The 16,790-nt window shown below is 44.6% G+C and overlaps 1 protein-coding gene across 6 annotated transcripts in view; it reads left to right on the top strand.

Moving 5' to 3' along the window:
• ARHGEF25 (Rho guanine nucleotide exchange factor 25) overlaps positions 1–16,790 on the top strand; it is an 89,021-nt gene that overhangs the window by 19,603 nt on the left and 52,628 nt on the right. For 4 of the 6 annotated variants that reach the window (XM_087956464.1, XM_087956463.1, XM_026673928.2 and 1 more), the window contains exon 2: positions 9,210–9,354. In XM_087956464.1, coding sequence (XP_087812590.1) covers positions 9,246–9,354 — 109 coding nt within the window. In that variant the 5' untranslated portion in view covers positions 9,210–9,245. Of the gene's footprint in view, positions 1–9,209; positions 9,355–15,591; positions 15,851–16,790 lie in introns of those variants that run through there. The other 2 variants (XM_026673930.2, XM_087956466.1) reach the window with 2 other exon arrangements.

Below are 16,790 nucleotides of genomic sequence, written 5' to 3'. Positions count from 1 at the left end.
TTGGCCGAGCTGATCGCGGGAGATTCAAACGGCTGCCATTGGCCGCAGCACCCTGTGCGAGACCAATATAAGCTGCTGCCGATCCAAGCCAAGCAAGCAGATCTACCTAACTAATAAAGAGCTTTTAAAAGTCACTTGCCTCGCGTCTCTTCTTGGGACCGATCTACCAACACAACACTGGCGACGAAGGTGGGATTCTGAACAAAGACCCACCCTGCATCGTGGCACCGCGGCCCGGCGACCGGCATCATGGCCAGCAGCACCGCGCCACCCGCACCTTTCAACCAGGCTGCAGAGGACTGGGAATCTTACATCGATAGATTCCTCATGTTTCTAGAAAGCAGCAACCTAAAGGACGCAAATGGACAGAAAAAAAAGAGCCGAGTTCCTGACTCACTGCGGGCCCGCAGTGTTTAAGATGGCGAAAGCCCCGCCAAGCCCTCGATGTGAAAGCGATGGACTGGGCCGACCTTGAGCCACTGTTGCGAAGCCACTATGCGCCCGCTGTGCCCACCCCTCATCCGCCGGCACGACTTCTACCGGAGGGATCAGAAGGAGGGTGAGAGTATGAGCGACTTCGTGGCCGATCTACGAGACCTCGGGGCATGTGCGGGTTCACCAACATGGATGAAGTCCTGAGAGACCGTGTCGCCCTAGGGACTCAAAGACCCCATCCTGCAAAGCCGACTAATGGTGAGGGGCGACATATCCTCACTGATGCCCTCGCCGAGGCAACTGCAGCAGAGGCGACCAGGAAATCGGCGGCCCGGATGCGGCAAGCAAGCACAATGGACCGGCCCGCAACAACCGAAGCAGCCCCAGCCCCCGAGAAGCACGCTGAAGCCAGTCGCCGAGCAACCACCACCACACATCATGGCGACCTCGACTCCCTCACCGACACCGAGGACGACGAGGAGGACATCCACCAGCTCCAGGCAAAACGGGACCGGCGCGAGCGACGAGGTCGTAAGTCGGGATTCCAGTGTGCCGGGTGCGGGGGTGACCATCCACAGGCGGAATGCCGGTTCCTCGACGCAATCTGCCGGCACTGCGACAAGCGGGGTCACATCGCCAGAGTGTGCCCGTTCAAGCGGAACCAGAGTCCCCGGCGTCGAGACAGCAGCCCCCGGAGACGAGACGGCACCCCCTCCAGAAACAAAGACCGGCACGCCGAGAGCCGATGGAGCCGGGAAGGAAGAAACAGGCGGCTCAATGAGGCTCGACAACGAGAAGAGACCCACCAAATGGTTGTTGTCGGCCACTCTTCAAACTGGGACGCCCGAAAGGTACACGTGGAGGTGGGCATCGAAGACCGACCATGCAAAATGGAGGTGGATTCCGGATCCTACCTCTCCATGGTCGCTTGGTGGGAAATCAAGCGCCTGGTGCCCACCATCCACAGACACGAACTGGAAAGCCAGAAGCTCATCCTCAAGGACTACCAAGGGAACCGCATCCCCGTAGTCGGAATTGGACACTTTAAAATTACATTCAAGGGGCGCACCGAAATACTTCCCCTCACCATCGTGGACAAGGACCGCCCTAGCCTTTTGGGACTACAATGGTTCGCACCATTAGGAATAGAGGTGACGGGCACCAACCACATAGCCGAGGCGGACTGGGAGGAGCAGCTCGCAAGAGATTTCCAAGAGGTCTTCGACGGCAGCCTAGGCAAGTACCGAGGGCCCCCGATATCCTTCAACCTAGACCCTAACATTGCCCCAATCCGCCTTAAACCCCGGTGAGTACCCTTCGCGCTCAAACCTAAGATCGACAAGCAGTTAAACAAGCTGATCGAGCAAGGGGTACTTGAGCCAACAGACCATGCCAGGTGGGAGACCCCCATAGTCACCCCGGTAAAGCCAGATGGGTCGGTGAAAATTTGTGGTGACTACAAGGCCACCCTCAACCGCGCCCTGCAACAGAGCGCCTATCCCGTCCCAGTAGTACAGCACCTTCTGCACTCACTGGGGGGAGGCAAGGTTTTCGCGAAACTCGACCTGGCGCAAGCCTACCAACAATTGCCGGTCGACGCGGAAACCGCAGAGGCGCAAACCATAGTCACCCACCGTGGAGCCTTCCGCTGCAAGAGGCTCCAATTCGGAGTCAGCGTAGCCCCGGGGGTCTTCCAGAGCCTGATGGAGAGGCTGCTCCAAGGCATCGAGGGGGTAGTGCCCTATTTTGACGACGTGCTGGTGTCAGCGGCCAACCAAAAACAATTGGAGAGCCGTTTGAGGGAGGTGCTTCAAAAATTCAAAGACTCGGGGTTAAAAGTCAAGAAAGAGAAATGCCAGCTCTGCACTGAGAGAGTCGAATTCCTAGGGTACCTCCTAGACCAGCACGGGATCCACCCAATGGAAAAAAAATCAGGGCCATCAAGGAAGCCCCCAGACCGAGAAATAAAACCGAACTACAGGCGTTTCTGGGACTGATTAATTTCTATAATGTTTTCCTGCCCCAAAAGGCGACCGCAGCGGAACCATTGCATAGGCTGTTGGACAAGACAGCCACCTGGAACTGGGGAAGGCGAGAGGAAAACGCATTCAACCGGACTAAAGACCTACTCATATCGGACGCTGTTCTCATCCAATACAGCGAGACCCTACCACTAGCAGTCACTTGCGACGCATCCCCCTTCGGCGTCGGGGCTATCCTCAGCCACATGCTCCCTGACGGAAAAGAGGCGCCCATCGCCTTCTTCTCAAGAACCCTCTCAAAACCGGAAAGGAATTACAGCCAGCTGGATAAGGAGGCCCTGGCAATCGTCGCCGCCGTAAAGAAGTTCCACGAGTACCTTTATGGCAGAACCTTCACCGTCATCACTGATCACAAGTCGCTGCTCGGGATTCTGGCGGGGGACAGGGCCACCCCGAACATTCTATCCCCGAAAATGACAAGGTGGTCCGAATTCCTTGCCGCCTACAATTACAGGCTCATCCATTGGCCGGGTAAGACAATCTCACATGCAGATGCTTTGAGCCGCACTCCATTACCCGACATGGACGCTGACCCAGCACCCACCACTTCCACCCTGAGCATAGAGACATTACCCAATCTCCCCCTAACCGCGTCAGACATTGCCCGGGAAACCAATAAAGACAAACGTCTGGCGCGGGTTTCAAACTGGGTGGAGAAAGGGTGGCTGGAAAAAGACGACGATGAACAAGTCAGGACTTTCCGAAGCTGGCAAACAGAACTCTTTACACAAAAAGGTTGCTTACTTTGGGGGGACAGGGTGGTTATCCCAGAAAAACTACGGAAAAGGGTCTTGGACATGTTACACGAAGGGCACCCGGGCATCGTTAGAAGTTTACACTTGGTGGCCAGGGATGGACAAGGAAATCGAAGCCTGGGTGGCATCTTGCAAGAATCCAGGCCAAGCCCTCCCGCCGCCCCAATCCTGGAATGGGAAACCCCCAGAGGGCCATGGTCCAGGATTCACATAGACTTCGCCGGGCCCACAAAGGGACCCATGTTCGTGATAACGGTAGACGCTTACTCCAATTGGTTGGAGGTAAGCAACATGAGAACGACTACCACAGAGGTCGTTATCAGAGAACTCAACAAACTATTCTCAACCCACGGCCTCCCAGATGTAATTGTATCTGACAACGGGCCCCAATTTACTGCGCTACCATTCGAAAAATTCCTAGCGGAACGGGGAATACAGCATGCGCTGACAGCGCCAGCACATCCGGCGGCGAATGGGAGGGCGGAACGAATGGTACAATTTACCAAAAAAAACAATCCAAAAAATTGAAACCGGGGAAATACAAGAAAAGATTAATAAAATGCTATTTATACAACATATAACTCCAAACACGACAACCAACAAAAGCCCGGCAGAACTATTAATGGGGAGGAAATTAAGGTCCCCACTAGACAGGCTGCACCCCACATACAACCCCGAGAACCCCCCCGACTCATCCAGCAAGCACCGAACGTTCGCACCGGGCGACACAGTATACGCTAAGAACTTCACAGGGGACCCACTCTGGGTACCAGCAACTATAACCCAGGTAACAGCTCATACCGGCTGCAAACAACCGACGGACGAGCATGGAAAAGACACATCGATCAGCTAAGATCAAGAACCAACGCGGGAAATACAACCGACATGGAAACCAGAGGGGGAAGGGGAAACCCAAACAGCACCCAGGAAAGAGAAGAAAACCCCGCAACGCAAAAACAAACAAACCCAACAAGAAAGAAACCAGCAATACTCACCAGAGACAGACGACCAGCCCAAAGCCTCACCTGGAAGGAACAGCCAAGCCAGTTCCACCAGCCCAGAAAGACCAGGCGGGAACAACGAAGCCAGCAGCTCAACCAGCCCAGGTAGACCGGGAGGGAGCTGCGGCGAAAGGCCCGACTCACCCTTCCAGGCGGTTCCATCGATGAGGCGGAGAGCAACACAGAACCCGACCGAACCGGCCGGAGACCAAGGAACAACTAACCTGCGCAGGTCCAGTAGACAAGTATGGAGCCCCGCCTACTTACGGGACTACGTTACGTAGGACTGAACCAAGAGGGGAGGGGTGTTCTGTATTTGCATTCTTGTAAACCTGCGTTCGGATTGGCTGAGACGCACAGCAACCTGATTGGTCGAGTGTGCGGCACTGATTGGCCGTTACGAAGCAACCGCGATTGGCCGAGCCGATCGCGGGAGATTCGAACGGCTGCCATTGGCCGCAGCACCCTGTGCAAGACCAATATAAGCCGCTGCCGATCCAAGCCAAGCAAGCAGATCTACCTAACTAATAAAGAGCTTTTAAAAATCACTCGCCTCGCGTCTCTTCTTGGGACCGATCTACCAACACAACATTAGCCCTTTATTTAATTTTATATCAGTAACACAGTGGAAAAACCTCACAAAATTGGAGCGTATTCAGGCCAGGCTAGTTGTCATATAGTACTACTTTTATATCAGATAATACAGCCATTATCTCAATTTCACTTGTGGACTTATCAAATTGTGGTACCACAGAGGCTCTGTTACTAGCATCTGGTCATCCCAATTTCAAGGAAGAAAGAGTGTTGGATCTCGAGAAATAAGCTGTGGTTATTTTATGAAATCTGGTGAACTTAAAGTGTAGATTCACATAAAGTGTAGATTCACATAAAATGTTTATTCTTTCTATGCAACTCCTGAATCCAGTGCCATATGGACATGGTGGCCACTGGCTTCAACTATTAAAGTTATTGATGATAGTAGTTAAATAGGAGCTCTTTATATGGAGCAGTATGTCAGCCACTGCTTATTTCTTTTTGCTGTAGAGCAAAACAGAAACATTTATATTCCATTTACAGGCTTCCTGGTGGTCTCTGTCAGACCAATGAAGAAAACAGGAGTTGAAATTTAGGTAGTAAGATGGGAAGAATACGCCCAGGAACCAGAATTTGCTCTTTTCTTATTTGTTTGATTTTCTGCCAGAATTAGCATGCACATTGGCTTGTCTTTGTTTCTGCTCTTTTTAAATCTACTTGTAAAAATTACTGTTTTTCTTTCTATGTCCCCAATATCCTCACACTTCCTGTCTACTCAATACTTTGCTCTGTCCTCACTCTACCAACTCCAGGAAGAGCATTATATAGCAAAAAGGTTTCAGATCGGTGTTTACAGATTAGTCTACCATGTCAAGTCCATTTAACTCTGCATTTTGTTTCCTACAGAAATTCCTAGCAATCAAACACATACCTCCATAAAGTGCAAAAGCTTGGGCTTGAAGAGGTCATCTTTCCATAGGGATTTCATTTCATTTTTTTTTCTAAAGAGATACATGTCTTCAGAACAAAGAGATTCCATTTTGCTGTGGAGTTAATAGTCTCTTCTTTGAAGTACCCAACTCAGTGGGAAAGAAGATCCCGTGCCCCTTTATGTGAAAATTCTATCTATCGGGCTCTTTTATATTAATCATAGAAATTGGATCACCTATGTTTGTGACCAGGCACTGTGTAATCCAGAACAACTCTCAGCACCACTTCTGTAGGTTTAGTGACCTATTTGATGTCAGGGTTCCACGTAATGTATCCATTGCAAGCAAAAACTCCAAGGCAGGTGAATTCCTGAAATAATAGCTTTATTGGAAATATCAAACTGGCACATATCCGGTGAAAACCAACTCTGAGAGGCCCCTTAATGTAAAGGTAAAGGTTCCTGTTGCAAATACATGCTGGTCATTTTCAGCTCTAGGGGACGGTGCTCAAAGCCAAACAGCCAGCACTGTCTGAAGACGTCTCCATGGACATGTGGCCGGCATGACTAAATGCCAAAGGTGCACGGAACACTGTTACCTTCCTACCGAAGTGGTCCCTATTTTTCTACTTGCATTTTTTACATGCTTTCGAACTGCTAGGTTGGCAGAAGCTGGGACAAGTAATGGGAGCTCAATCTGTTACGCAGTGCTAGGGATTCGAATCGCTGAACTGCTGACCTTTCTGATCGACAAGCTCAGCATCTTAGCCACTGAGCCACCACATCCCTATAAAGACTCCTTGGTTTTCATCTAATTAAAAGTAAAAGTTATCCAAGATATTGGACATGTTATTAATTTGGATAATTGGCAAATCCTATGGGAAAGAAATAAAAAAATAACATTAGCCACATCGTACACAGAAAATTTATGGAAAATGTTTAATAGATGGCATATCCCCCCAACAAAATTAGCTAAAATGTACCCAAATTTATCTCCTATCTGTTGGAAATGCTTCCAGGAAAATGGATCATACTATCATATATGGTGGGCTTGTAGGAAAGCCCAGGATTTCTGGCATAAAATTCAGAGCTGATTAGAGGAAATGGGTGGAATCAAACTTGAATAGAAACCAGAATTTTTCTTACTTGGAATTCATATAGAGAAATATAATAAAGATATGATGTACCTAATAATACATGTGATTACGGTTGCAAGACTAGTTTATGCTCAAAAGTGGAAACTTAAGGAAATTCCAGATGAAATAGAGATAATTAAAAAGACATGGACATGTGCAGAAATGGACAGATTAACCTTGGAACTGAAAAATAAAGATGAATCTGAATATTACAAAGTATGGGAAAAGTTTTACCACTGGTTGGGAAAAAGGATGTAAAATTTAAATTAAAATAAGATAAAGATGTAAAGATGATCGACTACGAATATATAAGAATTGTTGACATTGATGTATATAAGATGTAAATATGTATTACTATCTGAAATAGATATTAAGACACCACATTCAATGTTTTTAAATGTTTTATCTTTTTGTTCAATAAAATTTTGTAAAAAAAAAAAAAAAGTAAGTTTTCCCCTCAAACCCAAACAATCAGTCACATGGCCCAAATCATAGCAGCATCCACAGGTCTGGTGACATCGCTCCTCCTTCTTCCAGCCAGGTGTGAGAATGTCCTTGGTTCCCAGGGAAAAGTATTTTATTTTGACTACACAACCCCAGCTATCTCTAATTCCCCCCTCCCTATACCTCGCTCCAGTGTGGCAGCACTGTAGCTCCAAAATGGCTTTGGCCAGGTCAGCTTCAAGGTTGGCACTTGGATGACCAATCTCTGTACTATATGAGATTAGTTTAAATGAGGGGAGAGAGGAAGTAGGCGCATTGTTTCCCTCCCCCCACCCTCCCCCCCCCAAAAAAATCCCTGTAAAGTCTGTAAAGAAGCAGCCAATAACATTGGAAATACAGTACCTTGGTTTCCTTCACTGGGGAGCAAAGGGAGAAAATGTTCGTGGCTTCCCCTTCTCTTGCATAAGAATAATAGTGGAGAGCTGAAGTTAGGAAGCAGATACTGGGAAACAGGGAAGTATCCTTGTTCTTTTTCTCCCTTAGCAATCCTCTTCTGAACCACGAGAGAGGGAGAATGCTTCCAACTTTCACATGTGTAAAATACAGTAATTGGATTTCCACAGTGGGAAACTAATGATACGTAAACTGATGGGGTCTGGTGAGAGGAAAGAGAGGTAATGGTGAGGCATGAAGTTCTGACTTGGAAACTAAGGCATCCCTTGGGGGTCAAATATATTGTCTGTCTCTGATCCAGACATTAGAATAGAAATCCTCCTGCACTTGGAGACTTGGAAATTCTGTACTTGGAGACTTGGAAATTCTCCTGAAGACTTGGAAATTCTTGTTTCTTTATTTCTCATTCTTTTAAAAGTAAGTTTCTCTTTTTCTAGGTAGGCATTCAAGATGAATTGACATAGTTTTGAAGTTTGCCACAACAGGTAGAAAAGAAGTGAGGTTCCATTCTGCGTTTTAGCTGTTATGTTGAAGTATATCTTGCCTTCTATGACTGCATATGAATACTTCATGCCGGAATATACAGATAGATATACAGTACATACATTCTTGTTATGTCTCACCTTTACAAAGGAGGTGAGAAGTCCAAATTCCAACTGAATACAAACAAGCAAGCAAATCCAGTAATTATAGAGTTAATTCCTTGAGCCGATAAAGTTCTTGGCAGTCTCACACACGCTGTCTGCCAAGTCCGACAAGAAAGCAGGAATATAAATCACACAAGCTATCACAACACAGAATAATCCGAAGCTCCTCTGAATAAGTCACACCTCCCGTACGAAACTCTCAGAGCAAACACACCCACTTTTATTCCCTGTGGGGTGTGTCAGTCCCTCAGCTCAGTCTCTGATTCGTCCCTTCCTCCTGTGTTGCAGCTCACACTTTTGCCTGCGATGCTGCCTTGCATCAAGCCAGCATTCCTCTGCTTGATTCTCAGTCAGAGACACTGATATGCTCCTCCTTTTCCTGATTAGCCTCAGGTTTTCCCTCTCGGTTATCTGCCGACACCTGAGGCACAATCAGGGAGGAAGGCATTGCCGAAGAGGAAGGCACTGGGGAGGAAGGCATTTCCAAATCCTCCTCTTCCCCATTGTCCGAGTCTTCGTCCTCTAACAATGCAGGCTCAAACCTCAGAGCCACAACACATTCTCAGATTTATTTATTTTTTAATTTAAGGGAAACAAACTACTTCAATAAGAAAAATGGTATGAAAACTGCAATATGTCTGTGAGATGTAGTTCAGGCATCCTTGATGCTCACAAAAATGATCTGCAAACTACACTAACTGCACGTGTCAAAATATATATCTATTAACTGCTATGTGCCAGCTTGTGATCTATTTCTGATACTGAGGCTCCATACCAAACAGGCTGTTTGAATCCTAACCTAAAACCTGAACATACTTTCCTGCTTCATTACAGCTGCCAGACCTGTACTCACAAGAGCAGGGCGCTGAGATGCAACCCCAGGCTAGCAACGAAAACAACAGGGGGCAGCCTGACATGGGATCCCAGCAAGATGCAGTAGCACCCTCAGAGATCCCAGGGGTTCAGATCACGGAAGAAGGTGAGCCCTTCAATTTACTTTATTGTTAGGTTGCCTCTCCAGATCTAGTGCAATAAGGAAAACTGCCTTGCCGTTTCTTTTAGTCTCGTTATGCTCCAACATACTTGAATAATTGATTGATTGACTATACTTTCTCTACTGCCATGTTTCCCAGGGATGTAAGTTCCCTTTCTAAGTACATTATTCCTATGCTGTGCAACTCCATCAAATAAGTGGCATACAGCGTTGGAAACTAAATAAATAATTAAGACTTCTCACTGATCTGGAGTAGTTGGACAATGATTGTAATGCCTTAATAAATCTTGTCTTTTCTGACAGGCAGTGTTTCTACAAATTCTTTCTATACCACTAGCTATTAACCTTTTGTGCGTATTCAGTTTTTGACCTATACACCATTCAAATGGGATACTTATGAGAGGCGTCATCATGCCAATGTTATCAATGTTACCAATTCCTCTTATTTGCTTTGCTGGTATTGCACAATCTTAATTTGGGTTTGCAGCTTACAAAGAGATCGTTTGTTTTAAGTATATTTTTTAATAAGCCATAATTGGTTGGATTAATGCATCATGCTAACTCAAAAACCAGAGTACACTGCAATGGCTAAACCAGCATGAAAAATAATGATGAAATTTGTTGTGTGAATCTTCTTGATTGTGACTTTTTTTTTTTTTTTTTACAATAAACCATGGTCGAGCAGACATGGCTCAATGTGATATTTGAATCCACCCTACCACAAAACTTAAACCAATCAAAGACTTTGAATAAAATATGAGCCCAGCCTTAGCCATTCTGTACATCTTTTTCCTGATTATGGTCAATTCCTTTGTATTTAAAAAGAACTACTCTTTGTGCTACAGGAAACAGTATGATAAAACCAAATTAAATAACTAGCATGGTCACTGAGCAATAAACATTCTTCTTTATTGTTTCTAAAAAATGGGTTGGGAAAGATGTTTGTGTTGGATTGCTTTGTCTATTTTAGATGTCTGCTCGGATCTAGCCACATTAAAGACATACTGTATTTCAGAGACCATCCAAAGAGAGGGAAGATAGCAAGACTGAAGACAAGGTAGAATAGCAGGATGGTTCTGTCAACAGCTGGAGCCTGCCAGCTGCTAGTATTGTAGTGATCAGCAAATCTCTTGTGATATGATTTATTTTAAATTAACATATGGGAGAAGAGGACATGCTAGTATCCATGGTTCCATGTTGCCCTTCCTGCCCTTTAACAGCTAACCAATTCTTTTATATGACTTACAAATGGTTTTTTTGCATTCTTAAAAAAAAAGTCATATTTGTATGTCAAATGTTCTAGAAATTTGTCTGTTTTATGAGTACAAAGCAATGAAGAAAATCCGAACTGGATGATTGTCATTTTGGGAAATAAAACTATCACATACCTAATCAGTGACAGGAAATCTGAAGTGCAAATCATGGAATGAAGAGAGCTACATGTATTAAATGCCTAATTTCCCAATTTTTCAAATGCAGTTCCTTTCCCCAAGGCCATTTTCTTTAGAATGATTTTTGAATGCGAGTATTTTGCAAGTATCAGATTCTAGACTCAATTCCTAACAACTTTAGGTTAGGCTGAGGAAAGCCCATGTCTGAAATACTGTAATAGATCTGTTGACTCCTATGATGGAATTGCCTTCCCCTGCATAATATTTGCTAAATATGTTAACTGAAATTCCCATAATCTTCAACAACTGTTTGGGAATTAAGGGATTGCAAACTAACAACTGGTGAGATCAGATGGGAGGCAGTGCTCAATTTGGTTTAACTCATCAAGAGGGTGCCAGAGTCACATTTGGCATAATTGCTCCCAAATAGGTAAAAATCAAGGCCAAGAACAAGGCTGAATTGGGCAAGAGAACACTTTATTTGATTTAATATAAATGAATATTTAATTCAAATGAATGGAACACAGTTAACATTACTATGAAAGGAAGAAAAGATGGAATAGGTAGATAATGTCATTTGGCCAGTAGCATTTGGGGCTACATTGTAATGCTACCTGGAAGCAATAACAATATAGAAATTATTTTTATTTTTCTTGTCTGTCATGTAATTGTAAAGAAAAGAAATCAAATATTAGGAAATAAGACCTTTCATGGGCAGCTAACAGTCAAGGATGCAGCCTCAGAATATAGGAGCCAGTATTGGGTTCTCTGGGTTTAAAGTGCGGGGGAGACACAAAAGTAAGAGAATTAGAATGACTGACAGCTGGCTGAAGTTGTTTTAAACTAATGCAAAGAAAAGAGGGACATAGAGGTCAGAAAAGAGTAAGCTGTTCATGGCAATAAGCAGAATAAATGAGGAATTCAAAACAGAGGTAAGAAGATTGAAGAAAGGGGCAGAAAGGGTGAGCCTCTGCTGATTAGTTCCCAGAATAATTAATAGATTGCAGCAAAGCTTCCATCAGCAGCAGGCAGGGTCGTTCGGCATGTTTCTTTCAGAACCTGATGGCATCTCTGCCTTGATGGGCTTTTGAATGGAGGTAAGACTCCTCCTTGCCAGTTCCATCTGCTTGCCAGTGCCCCTTGCTTTTCTTGGTTTGCCCAACAGGCTCTTCAAACGAGTAGTGAGACTTTTCTTGTAATCTAGTACTGCCAAAGTCAGCTTCAGTATATTCTTACTGAACTGCATCTGAAATTGGCACTAGCGATCTGCCACTCTGTACAGCCAGGTCTCAAGGGGAATGCTTGGTTCTGCTCCAGTGAGGACTTACTAGAAGCCGAGTAGCTGGCTAGTCACTCCAAGTGGCTAGCCAATTAACTATAAACTTGCAGTGACCTATGTGGAGAGGTTTCTCCAACTGTGAGCTTTCTAATGAACTCATTATTTCCAATCTCTCAGGAGAGCAATTGTGAAGTGGAAGAGCTACCAATTTAAAGATACAACAGCCACCTCTATTCCCTTGAGTGATTACTGTATGGGGATAGAAATAGTAGGTAAAATGAGCATGACGGTTAAATAAGATAACATAAGAAATATGTATTCAGATAATTGATTTGTAATTCCTCATCTACCTTCTGTCTTTGCTCTTGCAGCACAACCAATGTTCTGCAGACTTACTGAGACAATTTACTTTCCTTCCCGTCACTGCATACTGTTATTTTTTGTCCCAAATTCATAGCTTCTGCTTCTCTTGTGCTTTTTTTTAATACTATCTTTCTTTGTCTTCCTTTCACTATACAAACGTACAAATGTCATCCTCTTCCAACAGCATCCTGGCTATAGGATACCAGGCCTTGCCCTCACCTCCACCTGCCCTGATATTTTGAGTAATATCCACACAACTATTTTTTAAACATTCTTCTGAAATTGTAGTTTGTGAGAGAAAGGCAGGAGGATTAAGTTCTCTCCATGTAGCAGCTTTCAAATAATTTGGCACTAAAGCTCCCATGATCAATAGGCATTTTGGTACAGGGTTACACAGATGATAATTTAACGTATTTGAGAAGTACTGGGATGAACAAGCTTGACCAAGATTCTGTAATAAAACTATTCTCAGCACCTCATCAAAAGCAATGACTAATTTAAATGGCCCATAAAACCAATGGTCTTAGAGTGGAAACATAATGCTATTAAGATGATTGCATCTTTAATATTAAAAAAGGTTGGTATGATTTAAGCCAGACTTGAGAAAAAAAGAATCTTAAATGTCCTCTTCAATCCTTATCTTTGAAAAGAATCTGAGAAATGATGACAGTTTGTACAGGTCACTTTTACCATTATTATTGCTCCATATGTTATACACTTGAACTTGCACTTTGAAAATAAGTGCTAGAACTAATCTCTGATTCAAATCTGATTTGAGATTTTAAAAATTCGCATTCCTCAGTTGAACAGGTTGCTGACAAAGTCTAATCTATAATTTGCAGCAGAATGGAATGGTAGACAGAGGAGATTGTACAATCTCTGAAGGAAATGCATGATGTTATTTTTAAAAGCTACCCAATATAACAGCCGAATACATCCTACAAGTAGGAAAACATCATACCAAAGGGAAAATTTTTCCTCAACTTCCTTTTTATTTCTTTGCTTTTACCTCTAATGCTTCCCAAACCTGGGTAAATTTCCCAAAATTGGGTAGAAGTTTTTCTTCTGATAGAGTCATACAAACCCATTACCCATCACAACATTTAAATGGATTTAAAGAATGCCCTGTATACTAAAATATATTCAAAAATCTCCCAAAGTATTCCTCCTATTAAGACAAACATCATTGAAATTACCGATGGCAATTGGCTGAAATGATATAGATATCGTTCAGTGATATCATTTTTATAACAGAGGTAGACCTCGAATTATGACCATTTATTCAGTGTTCATTCGAAGTTACAATGGGTGCTGAAGCAAGGGACCACTTATCAAACTGAGGACCGCCAACAAATGGTTTTGGGTAATGAAAGAAAAAGAAATAGGAAGCACTTCTCTAGAGAATTGATCTTATGACTAGCTTTTAATGCTGATCATTAAATCAACCCAATGTGTTGATGTACCAAAATATAATCATCATTCTGTAGCATACTGGATAGCCTCAAGGAACTTTGTGGTCCTGGGTGACAATTTTGAGTTTCTTTCTAGTTCTGCAAGATAAGCATATACTGTACTGTTTAGATTCTAGTTGGAGATGATGAGGGTTGTAGTCACAACATGCCTGGGAAGCATTAGAAGGTGGAAGTCTTCCAATAGTAGTGAAGCATATTCCTGATAAAGGATTGGCTGTTTTTGTGAGGCAGTAGGAATGTAAAAGCATGAGATTGTGGTTATGAGGAAAGGGAGAAAAACATTAAAATATGGCAATAAATGTAACCTCTCGGGGTTGGTGCCAGTGTAATCAACATTTCCTTTATTCAAACTGCATTTTTGTCTTGTTTTTGCATATTTTACTTACACCTAATTTTTCTTCCAAGACATTTTGAACAGTCTGTATAGTTCCCATCTACTCACCTCCATTTTATCTGATAACAAATCTGTAAGGAAGAATTAAGTATTGCAATTGGCTCAACAATATTAAATGGCTGATAGAGCATTTGAACCTGGGCCTTCTCAGATAAGTCTAACACCTTTGATAATTAGACTTCATTTGACCATTCATCCCCCAAGCAAACTTCATTGTGAGGAAAACACGAAGCGCAGCAAACTTATTCTTAGTGCACATAGCAAAAGAATGGTGTCCTTCCTGTGATTATCATCTGTCCGGCTTTTCAAATATATTGATAACAGCTTTTCTGGGAACTCTAAGTGTGCACGGGCATGGCTGTGTCATCATCTCAACAATAAACCCTGAAATAATTGAACAGTTGAGCTTATTATGGACTTCAACCTGGTCTCCTCAAGCCCAGTCCAACAACTTAACCACTGCATCATATCAGTTCTTAACGCATTACGAGTTTTGTGTATAAATTTTTCCTAGGTGAAAATGTATTTCTAGTTTACTTGTTAAGATTTACAGTGGATCCTACTTTTTCTCCAGGAACCTAAGGAGCCTAGCACTCCTTTCTCAAATTTAATTCCTATCAGTATGAGAGGCAGGTTGTGCTGAGAGAATGACTGACCCAACTAAGTACTGTATTGCCTTCTGCGTAGGCATTTTCAGCTGTCTTTTGTTTTAAAGATGTGGGTTGAGTCCTGAGGCTTTTACCTTTGCAATAGGAAGTTGATATGAAAAGGACTGTACAAATCCCCGTCCACTCCCTGTTTCTGGACTCCTGCTGTCCTGTGTGGCCGGGGGTGCGGGGGAGGGAGGGAATGGGGAACTATATAATGCACAGCCATCAGCACAAGAGAAGCTGCCAACTCATTCCTCTTCTTGATACACTTTGGACATGCTGTATACTCACCCTTTTTATTTGTGTGTCCACACACACACATTTACACAGGCACATGCGTGCCTTCTAACGTACTCCTCCTTGTTTCCTTGCCTTTCCAATCCCAGACGGCTGCATCCACCGAGGTTTGTTTTCTTTCTCTTTTCTTTCTCCTTCCTCACGGGTAGCCTTCCGCAGTGGTGGGAACACCAAGAGATCTCACTTGTGCCTGCTGCAGGCTCAGCTGCTGCAGAGCTGGCTGCAATGGCTCAGCAAGAGTGAGGAAGGAGGGAGGGAGGGGGAGTCTGGCTCCGGGAAGCTTTGGAGATGGATGAAGAGAGAGAGAGAGAGACAGAAAGAGAAAGAGAGGAAGGGAGGGAGGGAGGAGAGAAGCAAGGGGGCAGCTGCAGAAGCTCCTCCTCCCCATGGGCGAGGAGCCCAGCCCTGTTGTTCTGTCACTGAGCAAACGGCTGCGGTGGCAAGAACTCTCCCCCCAGCCCCCTTTCACTGCCTGGGAAGTACTGTCCCCTCGCTCGATGGCTGGCATAGTGAGTGACGGAGCCCAGCACAGCCGGGCGGCACCATGAGAGGTGGGAGCCAGCAAGGCTGTGCTTGCCACCACTTGTTCCGCAAAGTCCTGGCCAAGTGCAGCTGCTGCCCCTCTAGGGCACGAGGTGAGTGGGATTCCCAATGCAGGCACTGTTTTTCCTCCTCTCTCCAGCTCCCCCACCCTCCCCCCCCTCCCCCGGCCTCCCCCTGCCTGCTTAAGCACCGCAGCCTTTATGTTGCCCTTTTTCTTAGACGCCGCTCGCTCGTCCATCCATCATTGCTTGAACGCCACCTGCTCAGTACCAGCATCATTATCCAAAGTGGACATCACCAACCAGTAGGATGGCACGGGCGTTGTCGTCCCTGCTGAATAATAACACCTGTCCTGGGATACCTTCCCTGGCCATCACTGCCCCTTCCTTCTTGTCAGAAATTAATATTATTTTGTTATTTCAATGGCAAGCACACCCCTCACCATTGAATCATCCCTGTGCCTGACATAGAGAGGCACTGTTTTTCCATGTCTGTCTCCTCCAGCGTTTCACAGGTGCTATGGTTTTCCCTGGGTGGGTCTGAGTTTGCTCTCCAGGTGTTGGCAAATGGGGTGGGATCTGCTTTCTTGAACATGGTTCCTCACATTCTTGTACTACTCTGGTACTTTCTGCTTACCAAACAATTAGATTGGGTTTATGTCAAGTTACCTCAGATGTCAGTTTCTTGTGGCCAGGCTACAGAGGGCACTAACGGGGCAGAATGACACAGCACGGGGAGGGGTGGTTTAGAAAAGTTTGTGGCAAGTATCACAGGTGCAACTGGAGTGGTCCAATATCTTGGCTTTCAGGCAAGTGAAGAGGTCAATTTTTAGCGGCTGTTTAAAGAGATGAATTTTTCTAAAACATATGAACATGCTCCCTCTCCAGAAGACTGCACTTTTGGTTGTTGTTTCTAATACTTTAGCATGATTTTGCATGCATATTTGTATTTAGAAGAATTGGATCTCTATATGAATCACTGTAAGATTCTTGTTTACATCTCTCATTGCACGTATCTGGTTCGGCACTCAGG

Source organism: Notechis scutatus, chromosome 2 (assembly GCF_049901735.1).
Source record: "Notechis scutatus isolate UNSWTSFEM ecotype Mainland chromosome 2, rNotScu1.2, whole genome shotgun sequence".
Classification (NCBI taxonomy): Eukaryota; Metazoa; Chordata; class Lepidosauria; order Squamata; family Elapidae; genus Notechis; species Notechis scutatus.
The sequence above is the reverse complement of the archived record's forward strand: the minus strand, read 5'-3'. Positions and strand labels throughout refer to the sequence as shown.